At 47.1% G+C, this 19,717-nt stretch overlaps 1 protein-coding gene across 1 annotated transcript in view; it reads right to left on the minus strand.

Moving 5' to 3' along the window:
* The window catches only part of LOC121286146, a 55,637-nt gene that overhangs the window by 23,123 nt on the left and 12,797 nt on the right, over positions 1–19,717 (minus strand). Inside the window, exon 3 of the mRNA XM_041203129.1 lies at positions 8,856–9,031. Within this exon, the coding sequence (XP_041059063.1) occupies positions 8,856–9,031 (176 nt within the window). The remainder of the gene's footprint in view (positions 1–8,855; positions 9,032–19,717) is intronic.

Raw genomic sequence — 19,717 nt, forward strand, 5'->3', positions numbered from 1 at the left:
ACTGCAGATGCTGGAAATCCAAAACAAAAACAGAAACAGAAATACCTGGAAAAACTCAGCAGGTCTGGCAGCATTGGCGGAGAAGAGCACAGTTGACGTTTCGAGTCCTCATGACCCTTCAACAGAACTAAGTAAAAATAGGAAAGGGGTGAAATATAAGCTGGTTTAAGGTGGGGGTGGGGCGTTGTTAGGACAAGCAGTCAGTAATAGGTGGAGATAATCAAAAGATGTCACAGACAAAAGAACAAAGAGGTGTTGAAGGTGGTGATATTATCTAAAGGAATGTGCTAATTAAGAGAGCTATCTGTACCTTGCCTGTCCTGCTCTCTACTCTTAATCTGTTCTTTGTTCTTTTGTCTGTGACATCTTTTGGTTATCTCCACCTATTACTGACTGCTTGTCCTAACAAACCCCCCACCTTAAACCAGCTTATATTTCACCCCTTTCCTACTTTTACTTAGTTCTGTTGAAGGGTCATGAGAACTCAAAACGTCAACTGTGTTCTTCTCCGCCGATGCTGCCAGACCTGCTGAGTTTTTGGAATGTATGCAAGATAGTTTTCTAGAGCAGTACATTGAGAAACCAACTAGGGAATGGGCTATTTTAGACCTAGTATTGTGCAATGAAAAAAGGCTAATTAATAATCTTGTTGTAAAGGAGCCTTTAAGAATGAGTGATCATAATATGATAGAATTTTATATTAAGTTTGAAAGTCATGTAGTTCAATCAGAGACTAGGGCCGGGATTTTTGGGTCCTGCCCACGACGGGCGGGAGGGGAAAATATCGCAAGAGCGAGAAAGTCAGTTTCCCGACAGCGTAAAAACAGGTTGCAGTTGTCCGCTCTCACCCACAATAGCGGTACGCTTTTCCCCCCGTGCGATGTCAGGAAAGCCATTTGAATACATTAGAATATCAAGAATGCTTATTATCAAGGCAGCTTGCCGGAATCACGCCCCCATACTGGATCAAAAGGCTTCGCTGTCATCTAATTAAACTGGCATGATTCACAGCGATGTGCACCTCGCGACTTGCACTTCACTCGTTACTTCAAGGTTTGTTTGCCTACCTTGCAATGCAGAATGCCTGTGGCACATCGGACTCACACCTTCGCTTTCAAGGGGGGGGTTACAGAGGTAAGACTCTATATACCAGGCCAGTGGTAAAGCGGGGTGGGTTGCAATGTGCTGCAGGGCAAGGGCTTGACTGGGGGCAGGTGGGGTGAGGAAAGACATGACAGAGGCAAGGGAAGGGGCTGGAGGGCAAGGTCTTGATTGTGGGGGGTCGGGGGGGGGGTTGCACTCAGACACATGACTTGGGGGGAGAGACTAGGGAAGGTTGCACTCAGATACACAACTTGGGGGGGGCGACTGGGAAAGATTACACTCAGACACATGACTTGGGGGGGGGAAACTGAGAAAGGTTACACTCAGACACATGACTGAGGGGGGCGGTGGTGAAGGGGGGGAGATTTCTCTGTGCCAGAATTGAGGGAATATCTGTTACAGAAGGACATAAGCAAGTTGGGGCCAAAGTGGGAGGATTGCGGACTGAAGAAGTGCTTCAGCTTATATTGCTTCCAAAGACAGTTCTCATCCCAGTCCAGGGAAAGGGAGGGCATGTCAGTCCACTGTCAGTTGTGCCCAGCATAGTGTGTGCAGGGCATGGTCATCACCTCACGCATGGCAGTCTGGGGTTTTCTAGCATAGTACTCGGCTGCAGAGTGTATAGTCACAATCAGGGCAGGCATCTGCAGCCTGTAAATTAGGAACAGATAGTGTAGGGGTGGACACTCAATGGTCCCATAGGGGACCATCCCGTCCCTATATGTGACGGTACAGTAGACCTCAAGATGAGATGTGGTAAGGTCTACATGGGGCATAGGCACATCCACCTCAAACAACTCAGGGGGTAACATAGGGATATCAACCACAATTACAATGGGATCAAGCATTACAGGGGGAGGACTGAGAGTATTAGGGGAGAGGGAAAGATTGTGCTCCTCCAGGACAATGGGAGGGATTTCCACAGTCACACAGGGAGGATCAAAGCTGGTCTGGTAATAAAACCCGAGGACCACCATCTTGGAACCTCAAGCAATGGCACAGCAGAAAGTGAAACTAAGAAAAAATGCTGCTGGTGGGGTGTTAGGGCTTCTGGGAGGAGTGGGTCTCAGCACTGGGAGCTGATTAAAGGCACACCCATCTGGGATCTGTACTACCACACAAGGAGGAATACACAACTGAGACATGTTAAGAGCATCTCAATAACTATAGAGACAACATAGAGCCTTTGTTGTAATAGCGCATTCATGCGAGATTAATTCTGATGCGTTCCAATCATCAATCTCCCTGCAACAACCCATTGTATCAATTGTAGTAATTCCACAGTGTGAAAATGACTCCAAAAACAAGTGGGCACCTGGACAAACAGGGGAAGCCTCTTGGAAACCCCACCTCAAAACCTTGCAACTGGTTTAGAGGTGGGAATTCCCAGGCCCCCCTAAAAGAATCTCATTCCCTCACAGAGCATGTGCCCTCCTGCATATTCCAAAGGATGTTGTCATAGAGTCCACTAAATGAGTGATTTATTGCCTCAAATAAATGCAGGACATCCAAGTGCCTAGCCAAATCCATCTCATAGCAGTAGGTCCACTGAAATGGGGGTGGCTGAGGGAGGTGGGGGTAGCATATTGTGACACTGAGAGAGGTCATTCCGATCGTCAGTATTGTATTGGCTAACTGGTGCCTAGATTGTAACCAAGCCCTTCAACCTGTAGTTGCTTATGAGTCAGTGACAGAAAGAGGATCTTTGAAGGTTGGTCCTCAGTCATGTCTTTCTTTCAATATTCCTGCAGAGAGGAAACTTTCAGGAAGGTGGAGGGTGCGTTTAATGTTTCCTGCATCATCTCGTGCAAGCAGGAGGAAAGGTGGAGAAGAGTGCTACACTGGCGCCAGGCTCGCCAAAGGGAGGAGCTTCACCCTGATGAGCAAGGGGCAGCAGGGCCCCCTCTGGACCCAGAGGATGAAACTCACAGAAACACTCCGCATAGGTGCCTCTCAAGACTGAGGGTGTACAGAAGACACATGTCTTTTCTGCAGATAAGTGAGAGACAGTGTTGTTGGCCCCTCTGCATGTCCAGGGATCTGGTGGCTCACATTTGCCACATTCTCCTGCGTTGATGCCGCAGGGACTGGGAGGACATCCTTTGCCAATGGCTCTGAAAGTCACCGCCATTCTTAACTTTTACCCGAGTGGCTCTTTCCAGGGCTCCATTGAGGACTTATGCAGGATCTCTCACGCTTCCACCCACAAATGCAAATAGGTGGTGACAAGTGCCCTGCTTGCCAAGGCCCACAATTACATGCACTTCGCTAGAGATCAAGCTAGCCAGGCAGCAGCAGCACTGGGCTTTGCTGCTACTTCCGGATTCCCACAGGTGCAGGGTGCCATTGACTGCAGTCGTGGCAAGAAGAGCTCCCTGGCAACAAGCAATGCAATACATCAACAGGAAAGGGTTCCACTAGCTTAATGTGCAGTGGTCTGCAACCACCAGAAACACATCATGCAAGTTTATGCAAGATACCTGGGAAGCTGCCACAACTCCTACACCTTGAGTAGATCGCAGATCTCAGACATCTTCAAGGGACAACCCAACATCCAGGGTTGACTCCTTGGTGACAAAGGCTACCCTCAAAGGCTGATGACGCCTATCCAGTGGCCACAAACTCCAGTTGAGGAAAGGTACAATGATGCTCATTCCGCTACACAAACACTGATAGAGCAGACCATTGGTATCTTGAAGATGCGATTCTGATGCCTCGACAGATCTGGCGCAGCATTCCAATACACTCCCCAGAAGGTCTCATGGAGCATTGTGGTTTGCTGTGCTCTTCACAACCTGGAGCTGCAAAGAGGGGAGGACTTGCCAGATGCTGAGATGGAGGAGCTGCACGTCTCCTCCGATGAGGAGAACATCGAGAGGGATGAGGATGATAAGGTCAAGGAAGTGGAGGCTGCAGGCGAAGAAGCCATAGCATGGGCTAGACGAGGCTGGCTTGTACAAGAGGCGCTCATAGCCACCAGATTCCAGGAAGATGATGACGAGTGGCAGTGTTTATCCTGTCGGACCAGTGTCCTCCATGATGTGCCCACATTACCACCAATGTGGCTAGTCTTCTCAACCATCCTCTTCATTCAGAGATTGAGTATTTACACATTCTGTTCACCATGTCCTCATTCTTTACAGGATGATGAAGCCTCGGGGGCATGTGTCCTTGCTGAGATGAGATACTAACTGTAGGAGGCTGTTCTGGCATCAGACGACAGAAGGTGCTGCTTATTCAAGCGCCTCTCCAGCATCCCAGTCATTAAGGCAGTCTTTAAGAGCCAGGAGTTGCACTGCAGTCCTCAGTGGACTCATGGCAGTGTACCCTTAGTCCAACAAAGCGCCTCAAGGAGATCCATCTCGAGCAACGGCAAAGTTGCATGTGTGTCTCTTCGATGGTGATGCTGCTAGGTTAGACTTGGCCAAGGCAGGCAAGGACATTCAACAGGTGTTAACGCTTGTTCAAAGCACTCAGTCCTCAGCGTTACCTTAATTTCCATTACATTGAGACCCTCCACTCTCAGTTAGGGATGCAAGGCTCCAATCAGCCTTTCAATGGACATAGATCACCTCACAATGACCATCTACACATATTGCCTGACAGACGTGAAAAAGCTTCCTTTTCAACACCATCAGTTTCCCATAATGGTCCATGCTAGCCCTTGTGACCCCGAAAATGCAGAAACACCATGTAGCCTTCAAGGTTCTACTTCATTGATAATAGAGAGTACATATCAGTTGCATTATATTCTAGCTCCTCGGCCATTTCTGCCCTGAGCATTGTCTTCCCTGCAGGCTAACATATGAGCATTGAGACTATGCTCAATGGCTCCACTGACCACAACACATCTCCATATGGATGTAGCATCACTGAGCTCAGCAAGTGTTTAGGGGAGGGGAAGCTAAGCAGAATGAATGAGCCAGTGCTGCATCCCTTCTTTTTGACTTGTGGGCCCTATGCAGACAATTCCAAGATGTAAAACGGTTAAAGCTGTAGCTTTGAGCACCAGGACAATATTATGCCCGCGAAAGACAGAGCATGGCACATTGAGATAGGAAGGTGCGCACACTCATTGGTCAGCTTAGCAGATGTACACTCGTAGAGTTAACAATGTACAAGGCTGGCAGGAGCGCACATGGCCTCTGATTATGGGCTTATAGATTGCAAACCCTCACGGATTACAAAGAGCTTGACACGGACCCTGGGGGTGGGAAGGAGAAGGTCAGGAAGGTCAATGTGGATGGAGGTGGGATTCTCAGGAAGGTAGGGTTTGGGTTGGCAGGTTACAGTGGGGAGGTGGAAGGGAGGTGCAGGGGGATCAACAGTGATGAGGGAAAGGACATGGGTGATTGGGGGAGGGGGAAGGATGGAGGAGCTTACGAGAAACTTGACTACGATCATATTTTTCAAATTGAAAGTGAGCGAAGCCTCATATTGGACAGGCACAGGTGCTGCCTGGGAGTCCAATCAGTGGGTGGGCAGAGATGCAGGTCGGCTCAGATGGACAACTGAAAGAGAACCCCAGCAGGCAGCAGTGAAAATACTTGGGGCATTTCTGTACAAGGAGAATGCCTGTACAAGGCTCAGAAAGGCCAGCCACACACACACCTCTCCCTTCAGAATCACTTGTGGTCCAGCTGCGTGCAGTTGAACTGCTAGTGGCAAAGGGATGTTGGGATCAAGTGGGGGGGTGGGGGGGGTGGGGGTTGGATTTAGGTGAAGGACTTGCAAAGCCTGCAAATGAAGCTGAAAGACACCATTCAACTTTATTCAGTAAAAGTGAATATAGTTTCAGATTGTAAAGTGAGAAAATGTGTTTACCCGTGCAACCACTTGTGATCAGAATTTCTTAACGTTTCTAAGCCTCCCACTTCTTCTAGGTGCTGCCCTCACATCCGCAGCAGAATGGAGACGGCCTATACAGTGGTTGGCCCTGTTGCCTCTGATGACTTCGATGTGTGTCCTCTGGAGAGCCAAGGCCTTGAGGGCCCCAGCTTGCATTGGCTGTCTTCCTGTGGCCCAGCTGCTCTGTTATGACAGAGGATGAGGTTGAGGGGGTCACAGGCAAAGGGGACTCAGAGGGAGAGGACAGCCTCTGAGATTCCTGGTTGATGACCTGGGGTGTCCAGCTGCCACTCCTCCTCCCTTCGGCTGCCCAAGGGCCCGGCCTGGCTCCTTGAGGGGAAGGAGCATCTGGAGTGACATTGAGGTGCCCTGTTTCCCTCTTGTATTGCCGCTGCAGGAACTCACCCATGGCTACCACGATGGAGTGCAGGTCTGCACGCATCTCTGCGTTCTGCTGGACCAGGGTCTCCATGCCGTCTGCTATCTTTCCCATGGCAGATGCTCTCCTCTGACTCACGTGACACTCTGTTGAGGGCTTCCAACAGATCTGTGTGATGTTCCCCTGCCTTCTGCTGACTTCCTATGATGAGTTGGAAGGCAAAATTCAGAGACTCGTCATCTGACTTAGACCTCACAGATGCCTCTTCCCCAGCAGTTCTCTGAATGTTGAGGCGCTCAGCTGAACCTGCCTCTTCCTGCTGCGAACACATGTCTGTGCAGTGACCACCAGATTGTGAATCTGAGCCTGCTCTAGATCTAGTTCCCACCGAGGTATGTGTCTCTGCCCTGACGGAGGATGTGGGTAAGGGTTGTGACAGGTCTTCCAAGCTGCCTATTTCTAGCTCTTCAATGAAGGAGGTGTCCTCTTGGCTGGAGGTGAGGACCTGGATGGAGCTGAGGGACTGGGTTAGCTGAGGGTGTCAGTCGCTTGGCAGAGCTCCCTGTGAACCAAAGTAGAGAAAATTAGTGCATGGCATCAGAGTCAAAAGCAGGAGAGAGAGCATTCATAGTTGCATTGAGACAGGGATGATGGGGTGCAGGATTCTAATGTGGGTGTTTGCCACCAATCTCATTGTCGCCACAGGCACAGTCCATGTCCTCACCAGTCGGCGCAATGGCACGTTCCTCAAAGTGCCACTCCACCCCAGGTCTGGGACCTCTCCCTGCTGTTGTGAGCCAGCTTCTCCTGCATGAAAACAGATGGAAAGAATGTGAGCAGGATGCTTGGCACTGCATGGAATGTTTGTGTGGTGAGCAGAACAGGATGACAACACGAACTCGAGGGTATGAGTCTGATGGAGATGTGAGGGTGTGTGTGAGAGTTAGTGGTGTTGTCCCTTGAGGTGTGAGATCCCTGTGGATGTGTGATGAATTTGTGAGTGTGAGAGTTGAGAGTGATGAGGTGGGTTGACTCATCCTGGCGGAACGGATGAGAGCATTCATCCTCTTCCTGCACTGGATGGTTGACCTCCTCTGTGCTCTGATGGTGGTGACTGCCGCTGCCAGCACCTCCCAGGTTGGATTGGTGACCCTAGTGGACTTCCTGCAAGGATAGAGGACATCACAAGGATAAGGGACATCACAGTGGCCTTCCACTGCATCCAGCAGGTGCCCCAGAAAGGCATTACTAAATTTGGGGCTGCCGTCTTCTTTGCTTTTGGGGCCATCTGTTGCCTGGAGCAGTCCAGGTCTGAAAACATGAAAGTAGGCAGGCATTCTGGTGAGCTTTAAATATGGCGCCCTGGAGCGAGGAAACGCTGAGGTCACGGCATAGCGGGCAAATCCAAGCCCACCTGCCAGCAATCCGACGTCTTCCCCATGAATCCATAATTAATGAGGCACCGGGAATGGGATGATACAGTGCGAAAAGCCGCCATTGTAGCTGGCGGGTAAAATGTCCTTTCTCCCGCCTGTTACCACACTTCATGCAAATCAGGGACAATTCCACCCTTTGTGCTTGTCTTCATGAGGAAAATACTCAAAATGTCCCAGGAATAGTGGAGGATCAAGGGACTAGTGTAAACAAGGAACTGCAAGGTATTAATATCAGTAAAAAGAAAAAGTACTAGAGGAATTAAAGGGACTTAAAAAGTAGATCCCCTAGACCCGGTGATTTATGTCCCAGAGTGTTGAAAGAGGTGGCTGCAGAGATAGTAGATGCATTGGTGGTCAACTTCCAAAATTCTATAGACTCTGGAATGGTTCATACAAATTGGAAAGTGGCAAATGTAATCCCACCATTTAAGAAAGGAGAGAGAGAGAAAACAGGGAACTTACAGACCTGTTAGCCTGACATCAGTAGTAGGGAAAATGCTAGAATCTATAATAAAGAATGTGATAACAGGACACTGAAAAAATAATGGTAGGATTGGACAGTCAACATAGATTTGCAAAAGGGAAATGATGTTTAACAAACCTGTTGGAGTTTTTTGAAGATGTAACTAGCAGAATAGATAAGGGGAAACTGATGAATGTAGTATATTTAGATTCTAAGAAAGCTTTCGATAAGGTCCCACACAAGAGGTTAGTAAACAAATTAGATGGGGGGAATATACTGGCATGATTGAGAACTGGTTAACGGACAGAAAACAGAGAGTAGGAATAAATGGGTCATTTTCAGGTTGGCAGGCTTCGACTAGTGGGATACTGCAAGGATCAGTGCTTGGGCCCCAGCTATTCATAACCTATATCAATGATTTGGATGTGGGGATTAATTGTAATATTTCAAAGTCTGCAGATGACACAAAACTAGGTGGAAGTGTGAATTGTGAGGAGGATGTAAAGACAATTCAAGGAGGTTTGGAGAAGCTAAGCCAGTGAATCGACAACACAGTTTTTCAATACTAACACCGATCAATTTGATAAACATGAAAAACAAGTTTCCACAAATGGTAGTGTAGTACCTCAGTCCCAAACTCTCCTCTCTCAGACCGAGTCTTATTTGTCGCCTTTCTTTCTTTCTCCCATTCTCCAACAAGTAGCTGGCTGGATACAGAGTTCTGCTTGCTGAGCACATGGCTGGACGTTTGGCTTGATTTATGATGGCCACTGAAGCTTTGCAGGTTCTTCTTGAAGGTTTCTAAACAAAGTTTTTTTAAAATGAGGAATCAAGTCAAGGATCAGCTGTCATAAAACTTCCTTCAATTCAAACAAAATAAATTTTAGATTCACAGACAATTATCTATTTTATTTTTAAAAGACAACACGTACCTTTTAATGACTGATAAGATACGGACCAGCACAGACTTTCCCACACTCCAACCCCTTCCCCAACTTCCAGCCTCTCCTGGCCAAGGAAATGAAAAAGGACTGTGGCCGGAATTTTCTGGCCCTATTGGCACCAGGTGTCACAGCGGGTGTTTGGGGGGGGTGGAGGGGGTGGGGAGACTGTATAGCAAGAAGCGACATGGTAAAAATCGGTTTCACGTTGCCATGAAACCAATTTGTGATTATCCACTCCACCAGTCGTACATCGCAAACATAATTTTAATACATTTGCGTCTAATTATAAGCCCTGCTCACCTCAATCATTACTCCCATGTCAAATTTAGCAACCACATTGGTGTGACTTCAGAATGGCATGCTTCACAGCTGCCTTTAAAAGATGAGCACCTAGCAACCTGAACTTTGAGGGGAACTCAGAGGTGACTGCACACAACCTTGCACAGTGCTCATGAGCATCGCTGGTAGGACATCAAAGAAGAGCCGCCGCACATTCACAGGGAGCATGGGCAAGTCACTTTTGTCCAGCTGGTTTTCAGATTGGTGCCGGGGCAAGGGCTCCAGTGCGGGTCAGGGGCGGGGGAGGGGTGTGGGGGGCAAGCTCGACAGATTGAAGGAAATACTCAAGCACATGCCAGGTGGGGTGAGGGGCAAGGTAGCCTGACTGAAGGAAATACTCAAGCAAATACCGGAGGGGTGGGGCTAAGAGACACAATCATTCACTTGGAAAAGCTTGTCAAAAGTGATCATTCTTTCACAACTGAGACCGTTCAGTTGCAGCTCCATTGACATGCTTGGAGTTGGGCCTCTGAAGTTTTTCTGCCCACTGAAGCAACGCAAAAGCATTAAAGAACCACCAAGTGCTCCAGAAATGTTCGCCCCTCGGACGCAGACCATAAATTAACGTGCATTTTATGGTGTAGCATAGCAATTGGCCAACTAATCAAGTTGTACAATTCCCTTGTGAAAGGTGGTCATAGCGCAGTCACTGATGGAGGTGCTCACAGCCCCTTGCAATGTCTTTATTATGGTTTGAACCAGTATCTATTATGGTTCAAGCTAATAGTGCAGCCTTGCAATGCGGGTTAGGAGAATGCCTGCACCTGAGCTGAGAGCACAGCATGAAGTCCAATAGCCAAAGCTGCTACCGATTGGTCAAGTGGAGTGGGGCAGAGGTGGGTGGCTTTTCAGACAGCCAATGAGTGCATGACACATGGGCCATCCAAGTGGTGGCCAGCACTCTCCTGCAAGCATGAAGGGGCCTTCAGACTTAACCAAGAGAGGTTCTTAGTATACCTATGCTAACCCATGCGTCTCTCTCTTTGACCCTGCAAGAGCAGAACATCAGGCTCATGGAGCCTGGTAATTTAGCAGTATGCCTCTTGGCGTACAGAGACGAGAGAAGTGGAGGAGGCACCAGTCTCAGCAAAGGGAGGAACACATCCCTCAGTACGAAGAGGCTGCAGGACCTGCTGCGCACACAGCTGAAGATCCACCGGTGAGCTGTCACTCGTAGACACCTCACTAGACCCAGGGTCTATAGATGGTGCCTTTCATTCCTACAAATGACCGAGAACCAATGTTACTGAAGACTGCACATATCTAGGGAACTGGTCAGTCACATATGCTGCCTTCTGCAAGATTTGGCCCCCAAGGACAGGGAGGGCATCCAAGTGATCATGAAAGTGACCACAGCGCTCAATTTTTACTCCAGTGGCTCCTTCCAGGGCTCCACAGGTGACCTGTGTGGGATCTCGCAAGGCTCCACAAACATGTGTATCCAGGAGGTCAAGGACACCATCTTCGCGAAGGCACAGGAATTTGTGCATTTTGCCCGGTATCAGGAAAGCCAGGAAGCATTAGCTCTGGGATTTGCACAGATCTCTAGTTTTCCACAGGTGCAGGGTGCCATCGACTGCACCCACATGGCGCTTAGATCTCCTGGGCAACAAGCAATCAACTACATCAATTGTAAGGGCTTCCACTTGCCGAATGTTCAGTTGGTGTGCAACCACCACACACCCATCCTACAGGTCTGTGCATGATTCACAGGGAGTGTCCACGACTCCTACATCCTTAGCAGGTTTCAGATCCCTGACATCTTACAGGATCCAGACAGGCTACAAGGTTGGCTCTTCGGGGACAAAGATTACCCAAAGAGGACGTGGCTGATGATGCCCGTGCGCCAGCCTCAAACTGCAGCAGAGTGGTGGTATAACAAGGTTCATGCCACGGCGCAGACTTTGGTGGAGCAAACTGTAGGCATTTTGAAAATGAGTTTCCAGTGTCTTGACAGATCCGGTGGAACACTGCAATACAGTCCCTAAAGGGTATCGCACATCAGCGTTGCTTGCTGCGTGCTCCACCATCTGGTACTGCAACAGGGGGAGGACTTGGCTGAGGAGGAGATGGAGGAACTGCACATATGGTCCGATGAGGAGGTCATCGAAGGAGGTGACGATGATGAGGTACTCAAAGGCGAGGATACCAGCAATGAGGTCATCGCACTGGCCCGATGAGGCAGGCCCGCTGAGGAGGCTCTCATAGTTGCAAAATTCGTGGAGGATGATGACATAGTGCAGTGAGGACAGTCATGACATCCTTGCCTTGCATCATGAATGTTTGACTCCTGTGTGGTCGATGGCTGCGCACATACCCTAAGTGCTCAGGCTCATGTCATGGAAACACAGCAGAGGCCTTAATAGTTGCCAAGTTCCAGGAGGGTGATGACAATATGTAGTGAGGACACACCATAGATCTTCACATTGCCCCTGTGAATGTCTGATTCCTGTTTAGATGAGGACAGCTCTCTTGCACTGTGTGATCAGGCTCATATATTGGAGCCGTTGCCATGAAGCTTTAAGTTCACCTGATCCTTTGTCAGCCTTCAGCACCTGGCCCCTTCAGGAACACAGCATCACCGGTCACAGATGAAGAGATGGGGGGATGGGTGGGGGGGTGGTGCAGCCATGACAGCACACAACAGAGAATGATGGAACTCTGTGATGCCTGCCTAAGACATTCTGGCAGCAAAAACAAGGACCATCAGGTGCAAGAATCACTAATATGCCCAGTGAATATGCAGCTGGACCATCAATTTGTTTTGAAGGTTACACACTGCCGACGGAAGTGGCCCTAGGCTGAGACACCTGCCTTTATCTCGTGCAGGAACCAAGGTTTCACATCTGAGTTGGCACGAACACTGCTCATCAAAACAAGGAGCCACAGGCCTTCACAATAGTGAACATTAAGTACAAGTGATTAACACCTTTGCCCAGGCTGTGCAACTATATCTTCTTAACCTTCCTAACCCTGCCACACAGTCTTGGTGCTCCCTCAACATCAATAGCAGAGATGGAGGCAGCCTGCTGAATGCTATGCCCTGTCAGTGATGCTCTTGATGGACATCCTCTGGAGGACCAAGGCCTGGAGGGCCCCAGCCTGCTTTCAGGGTCATGCTGTGTGGTAGTGACATACTCCTCGGCCTGTGGAGCTGGAGCTGCTGGGGTCACAGGTAGAGGGGATTCAGATGGGCCAGACACTCCCAGAGTCACCAGGGTGGATCCCCTTGGTGACTTCTGGCCATTCTGCTGATCCTTCTCCCTATGGGTGCCTGAGGGCCCCTGACTGACTCCTTGGGGAGAAGGGGAAGCTGCCCCGCACCCTTCTTGTGTTCACACTGTTAGAGGCCAACTATGGCGTCAGTGGTGAAGTTCAGCCCTTCAGCATGCAGGACTGATGTCCTTGGCCAAGGTCTCCATGGCGGACACCAATGTTGATCTCGGTGCATTGGCATGCCAGTGCTATTATCTCAGGTTGAAGGCGAATAGACTCCTCCATCGTGCCATGCATTCTGAGTGCAGCGGACATCCCTTCCTGGTGCTCCCAAGCTTGCCTTTGCAGCTTCAGTAATGGAGGCATGGCTGAATCCAGAGACTCCTCATTTGACTGACACTTAGCAGATTTCTAGCCTCCAGCAGTCCTCCGAGTGCCGGAAACCAGGGACGTTCATGCCACCGCCTGATGTGGATCTGACAGTGTGATGTGCTCACCAGATAATGACCCTGAGGCTACTCTAAAACTAGGTCCCATCAAGGTGTGTGTCTCTGTGCTGGTGGAGGGTGGAGGGTGAAGGACCTGGTTCTTGGACCCCCTCAGCTACTTCCCAGACGTGCCTGCGAAAACAAGGAGAGATAATTTGTGCATGGCAGGGGATTGCAGAACAGCAGAACTGACTCACAGCATGGTTGTCTGATGGATGTTGCACTGCTGCATCCTCACTTGGTTGAGCCCCACCATCCTCACCGTCAGCACAGGAACGGTCCAGATCATCATCGGCCAGCTGGATGACTCAAATTCTGTGAGGACCTTGATGTTAGGTATTCCTCCACCAGTTTGCGACCTCTCCCTTTTGTTGTGTGCCAGCTGGTCCTGCATGAAGACAGAAGAAGAGAGTGTAAGCAGGACACCTACCAGGCCAGAAGATAAGGATGCCTGGCATATGTGAGTGGTGTCATGGACTGGATGAGGACATGATCCGCAGGACAGATGAAGGTGTGTGTGAGTGATTGGTGATGTCCCTTGAACTGGCAGTGAGTGAGATACGTGTGGATGTGTGATGGATTTGTATGTGAATTGAGAGTGATGAGAAGAGTGACTTACCCTGGTGGAACGGAGATCATTCATCCTCTTTTGGCATTGGGTGGCTGTCCTTTTTTTGCAAAACATTGGTGCTGACCACCACTGCCACCACCTCCCATGCTGAATTGGTGACCTTGCTTGCTGGTCTTCACCCAGAACGGGGCAGAGGATTTCACAGCGGGCCTCCACTTCATCCAGTAGGTGCCCGAGGGAGCTGTCACTAAATTAGGGGGCAACATGTTTCCCCCCCTTTGGCAGCTATGAGTTTGCAGCAGCTTCCGATCCCTTAGAGTGTGCTAGCTCTGTGCAGGTGCACCCTTTAAATATGGCGCCCGGATTACTGAAGGCCTGAGGTGACGGCAGGGCAGGCGAATCAGAAGCTGACCTGCCAGCGATCCGTCATGTTTCCTGGGAATGCATTATTAATGAAGTGGGATGCACTGGGAATGGGACAATACTGCGTGAAAACCCGCCACTGCGGCCATGGGTAAAGTGTGCCTTTTTCCACCCGCTACCACAATTTGTGCAAATCCAGGATGATTCTGCCCTATATGTTCTCTTAAAAATATGTAAAAACTAAGTTCTCCAATAGTTTTATAAATAAGTGCATCATCCAATATAATACTGGGCCTTATACACCTGGATGGTCCATACAGAGCAAGCTGATCACAGTTAGGACAACTACACCAACTGGCCTCAGATTCCCTGACTAATCAAAGGCAAAATAAAACAGGGTTCCTGTCTGATTGCTACTCACTGACTCCTGTTGGAAAATGCTTTTGTGTGGCCATCAGGTGAGGACAGTCAGGAATTCTCCTTGTTCAAATAACATACTGATACCCACTGTTTACACTCACACATGGTTTCTTAAGCAACCAACTGGAGGCATGATAGGTGTCTGTGGACTCATGCCACAGCATAAGTCTACAAGAGGAGGGCAGGAAATTGGAAGAGAAAAAAACCTATACTTGTGTGGATTTTATTTCTTGGGTCAAAATTAATATTTTCTCTCCTCCACAATTCTCCCTGTCTCCTCCGGGGGGGGGGGGGGGGGGCTAAATTTTTATTTGATGTAGTTCTGCAGGTGTCAATAGCTTTCTAATGCTTCATGCAGATGGCCATTCTTCAAATCTGAGTCTAGGCTGTGAGGGCAGTACTTTACCATGGGCCTTGGTGCTCTGACAATAGGAAGAAATGGGGTCCCGCACCTGCACTTGACAGCAGATCTAGAGTTTTGGCAACCGCACCAGGAGAGGTGGGCACAACTCAGGGATTGATAGGTGCCTCATCATGGAGGAGCCCTCAGATAGGCAAGTGTAAAATTAAAAATCAGAGGAGTCAAGAAGGTACCCCCTCTGGATGACTCACTGGGGCCACGGAGGTGGCCTTCCCTGCCTAAGACCTCCTTTTTGGGACATAGAACCTCCAGATCCACTGGTCCCCTGGATGGCCACACAAGATCAACCTACATGAAACTGGTGACATCCCATAGGAAACTTAATTATTCAAACTGCCTGCCCACCTCCATTCAGCTGGCAACCAATGTGCATTGGGTCCTGTCTCAGAGAAGCACTCCCAGCTGCGGGAATGTGTCAGGGAGCCATCCAACGAAGCTCCCCACCGTCTGTCCGGACCACCCGCCTCTCAGTTCACCATCCCGGGGCTGAAAACATCCTGCCATGAATGACAGCTGGTTATTCAAACAAAGGGAAATGGAGCAGAATTAGTTCCTGTCCTCAGTGAATGTCATTGCAAGTGCCTTTCCTCCAGGAGGAGCTGAATAGCAACAGAAGGCAGGATTTTCCCTTTCCTATAGTGCTGATGTCAACTCTATTGATCTGACCATCATACCTATGGGCATAACTAAATCAGAACAGACTGGGAATCAAAACTGTCAAATTCTTGGCTCGTGTGGCCCAGCTACGCCCTTTTTTAGCCAATCTAGCCTGAAAAATGAACAGACAGTTTTACTTTTATTTATATATATGCACATAACACAGCTGACAAAAATTACATTCATTACTAAATGAAGGATAGTAAGAAGTTACTCAGTCTTTGTCTTGACTGTTTCACATACATGTGCATTTCAGTCTGTGGTTACATTTTGCTATATTATTGTTGCTAAATGGTATCAGTCAAAATTTAATTCAACTCCTGAAACTGATTTATTATTTGATGAAACCCCTCCTCTCCAAGAAACCTCAAAAATTCCACAAAACAGCAGCACTAATGAATTTTGTAACTGCTTCCGTTTTAGTCACGGTAATTGCTTTTGTTTATAATTATAGAGTTAATATATCTCGGAACATGTGATAAACTCCCATTGTGTGAACATGAAACAGATCCAAACCAAATCAGCAATAAGATAGTGCAGCTGCATCTAGGGTGACTTGTTGCTTGATGCCAAGCTAGATAGTTCAGTTTCAGGTGATGTGGGAGTCTATTTTTAATAAACAATTTTGAGTATGTGCGATTGGTACTTGTTTCTGTGCTGGCTAAAGATATTTTTCCTAGTTACCAGCTTGGTGAAAACAAATCACAATTGTCATACACAAGTGTCAAGCATTTAAAGGTGGCCAACTTATGGTTCAAAGCTTACAGGAATTTTCCAGCACCAGCCACTATGTTTTGATCAAGGAAATGAATCCTGGCTGCTTCTTTCATCTTACGCTAATTAAGAGAACTGAGATCATTTGGAGTATCTCTACTTTGAGATCTGTGGTGGACGCTGAAATGTTGCAACATCAGCTTTATATGATGAGAAGGTGCCCTAATACTAACAATTCACTGGAGGTCTTCTGTTAGCAGTATTTGCACTGATTGCTAGTCATTTTCTAAGCATACCCTTACAAAATACACAAGGTTTTGAAAGTTTTGACCCATTAAGTAAAGCATCTGAATGGCCATAAAATCTATTTTCTATCCCCACCGTAACTATGATTTAGACACAGAATTACAGCAATGTAAAGCAATAAATAAGTATAAGATCAAAGTGCATTGGCTCCTTGGGGTTGGGGGTGGTGGGCCGCTAAACAAATTTCAGATTTCTAATAAGTAATGCCTGAAGACTCAATCCAGATCTCTATATCATTGCTATTATATCTCACCTTTAACTCTTCCTTTCCTTTTTTTCTGCTCCTCCCTTTTATCTTTTATGTTTTCACCTTTCTTCTTCTGATTATCATGATTATTAGCTCTTTCATAAAAGGAGAATATTGACTGTGTCTCACTGGATGAATCACTCCATCCAGAATAGCCTACAGAGAGAAAAGCTGCATTGCTCTAATAGTTTTATACCAAGGGCAAGCAAACAACAACTTGCATTTACATAGAGCCTTTAACTTCATAAAATCGTTCTCAAAGAAAATTTGACACCAAACTGCAGAAAAGATAGATCAAAATTTTTTAAGGCTTAAAAGAAGAAAAGAGAGGTAGAGAGGTGCAGAGGTTTAGGGAGGGAATTCCACAGCTGAGCGGACAGACAGTTGTAAACAGCTTAATGCAGGCTTGAATCAATGCCATTCTGCAACAGACATGCCAATCCCATCAGCTCATAAATCAAGAGGCAAACTCTTAAAAGTCAACAAATTTGGTAAAATATTTGTAAGTTGCTATTTTTCAAATATAAACCATTATAGATTGAGAGCTGGTTCATAAACCTTAGAGGCTTATTTAATCTTGAACAGATCTGAGCTGTTTACAAAACTATATTACTGCATCTAAAAAGGTTTTACAAAACACTTTTCAAAAATCCTATCAGCTATAAGTTATGCATTCTGTCTCAATAATCAGGGTGTCATATTCCCTCTGGGGGACTAGATATGGGGAATAAATACTGGCAAAAATAATTTAATCCTTATTAATACTACTTCTTTTATGCCAGAAATTTAGTGTTATTAATGGGTTTGAACTGTAAAAGCAAAGAAGACAGCAAATAAGTTGTGAGAAGCAATTCTTCAAGCTGTTTTTTTCAGTAACCTCTTGGTGCTTAGATCCAGAATGGCAATATTTTATTCTGGTGCTATTGTTATTTCTTAATAATTCTTGGAGAATTTCCCTAAATGAGTTCATGTTAAACATTAGACATTACCAAAAGCAATTTTCTTTGATATGCAGATTTCAGGGGTGCAAGGAAGGATTTTAACAAACACCTGAAAATTCCAACATAAGCACTATGTAATATTTACATAACAGGATCTCAATGTCATTTTTAATTGGAACTGGTCACAATCTCTCAATGTTCCAATGTCAAAATTTACATCCTTGGTTTGACATCAGTTCATAACAAATTGGCCCATTCTACATTAGTGACTAAAAACACACCTTCTGCTCCTCTTAACTACTTCTCATTCCTTGCTTTCACCGTTCCACCACTACTAGTCGCTTGTTCAGCCCTTTGGAAATTCCCAGCCAGCTCCTTCCCACTTTCCAAAGCCAGTCTTGCCATCAAAAACGCTCAAAAGTCTCCTCCTCTACTGTAATTTTGGATCCCTCAACATAGCCTGTCCATTTCTCTCCCATTTTCCTCATGCTATGTGTTGTCTATCCTTTTTCTTGTCCTTGTAAAGCACTCTGGTTGCTAAATAAATTGAAGTTATTATATTGATCAATGTAGATCTAGATGCTGCAATCATTTTGATATAACCCACATCCCCAAATGAGAAAAAAATCACCTCAGCGCATGTTAGAAGTCCCTCCGGAACTGCTCGAATTGGGTAATGTATGTGCTTCAGAGATAGTCAAGTGACTGCTGGGAGTGGGAGCGGCTGTTAACTGGGTTTGGGACTGGAAGTGGCAGTCTCTCCATGTGTGGGTGAGGTTGGCTCCATTAGAAACATGGAAAATAGGAGCAGGAGCAGGTTATTAGGCCCTTTTAACCTGTTCCACCATTCAATATGATCATGGCTAATCCTCTATCTCAATGCCATACTTCCGTTCTCTCCTCATACCCCTTAACGTCTTTAGAGTCAGAAATCTATTTCCTCCCTAAATATATTCAGTGACTTGGTCTCCTGTCATACAGAATTCCACAGTTTCACCACCCTGAGTGAAGAAGTTTCTCCTCATCTCAGTCCTAAATGGCCTACCCTGAATCCAGAGGTTGTGACCCCTTGTCCTAGACTCCTCAGCCAGAGAAAACATCATTCCTGCATCCAGTCTGTCCAGCCCTGTCAGAATCCTGTATGTTTCAGGGAGATCCCCTCTCATTCTTCTAAACTCCAGTGAATACAGGCCAAGTCAACCCAATCTCTCCTCATACAATAATCCTGTCATCCCAGGAATCAGTCTGGTGAACCTTCGCTGCACTCCCTCTATGGCAAGTACATCCTTTCTTGGGTAAGGAGACCAAAGCTGCACATAATACTCCAGGTGTGGTCTCACCAAGGCCCTGTATAGCTGCAGTAAGACATCCTTGCTGTTGTACTCAAGTCCTCTCAGAATGAAGACCAACATATCATTTGCCTTCTTAACTGCTTGCTGTGCCTGCAGGCTTGCTTTCAGTGATTAGTGCACAAGTACATCCAGGTCCCTTTGTATTTCAACATTTTCCAATCTATCACCATTTAAATAATACTCTGCCATTTTATTTTTCCTACCAAAGTGGATAACTTCACACTTGTCCACATTATACTGCATCTGCGATGTATTTACCCACTCACTCAACTTGTCAAAATCACCCTGAAGCCTCTTAACATCCTCCTCTTCACACACATTCCCACCAAGTTTCATACCGTCAGCAAACTTTGGAAATATTACATTTGGTTCCCTCATCCAAATCATTGATATATATATTGTGAATAGCTGGGGCCCAGGCACTGGTCCCTGCAGTACCCCACTAGTCACTGCCTGCCACTCTGAAAAAGATCCATTTATTCCTATTCTCTGTTTCCTATTTGCTAAC

Source organism: Carcharodon carcharias, chromosome 13, assembly GCF_017639515.1.
Source record: "Carcharodon carcharias isolate sCarCar2 chromosome 13, sCarCar2.pri, whole genome shotgun sequence".
NCBI lineage: Eukaryota > Metazoa > Chordata > Chondrichthyes > Lamniformes > Lamnidae > Carcharodon > Carcharodon carcharias.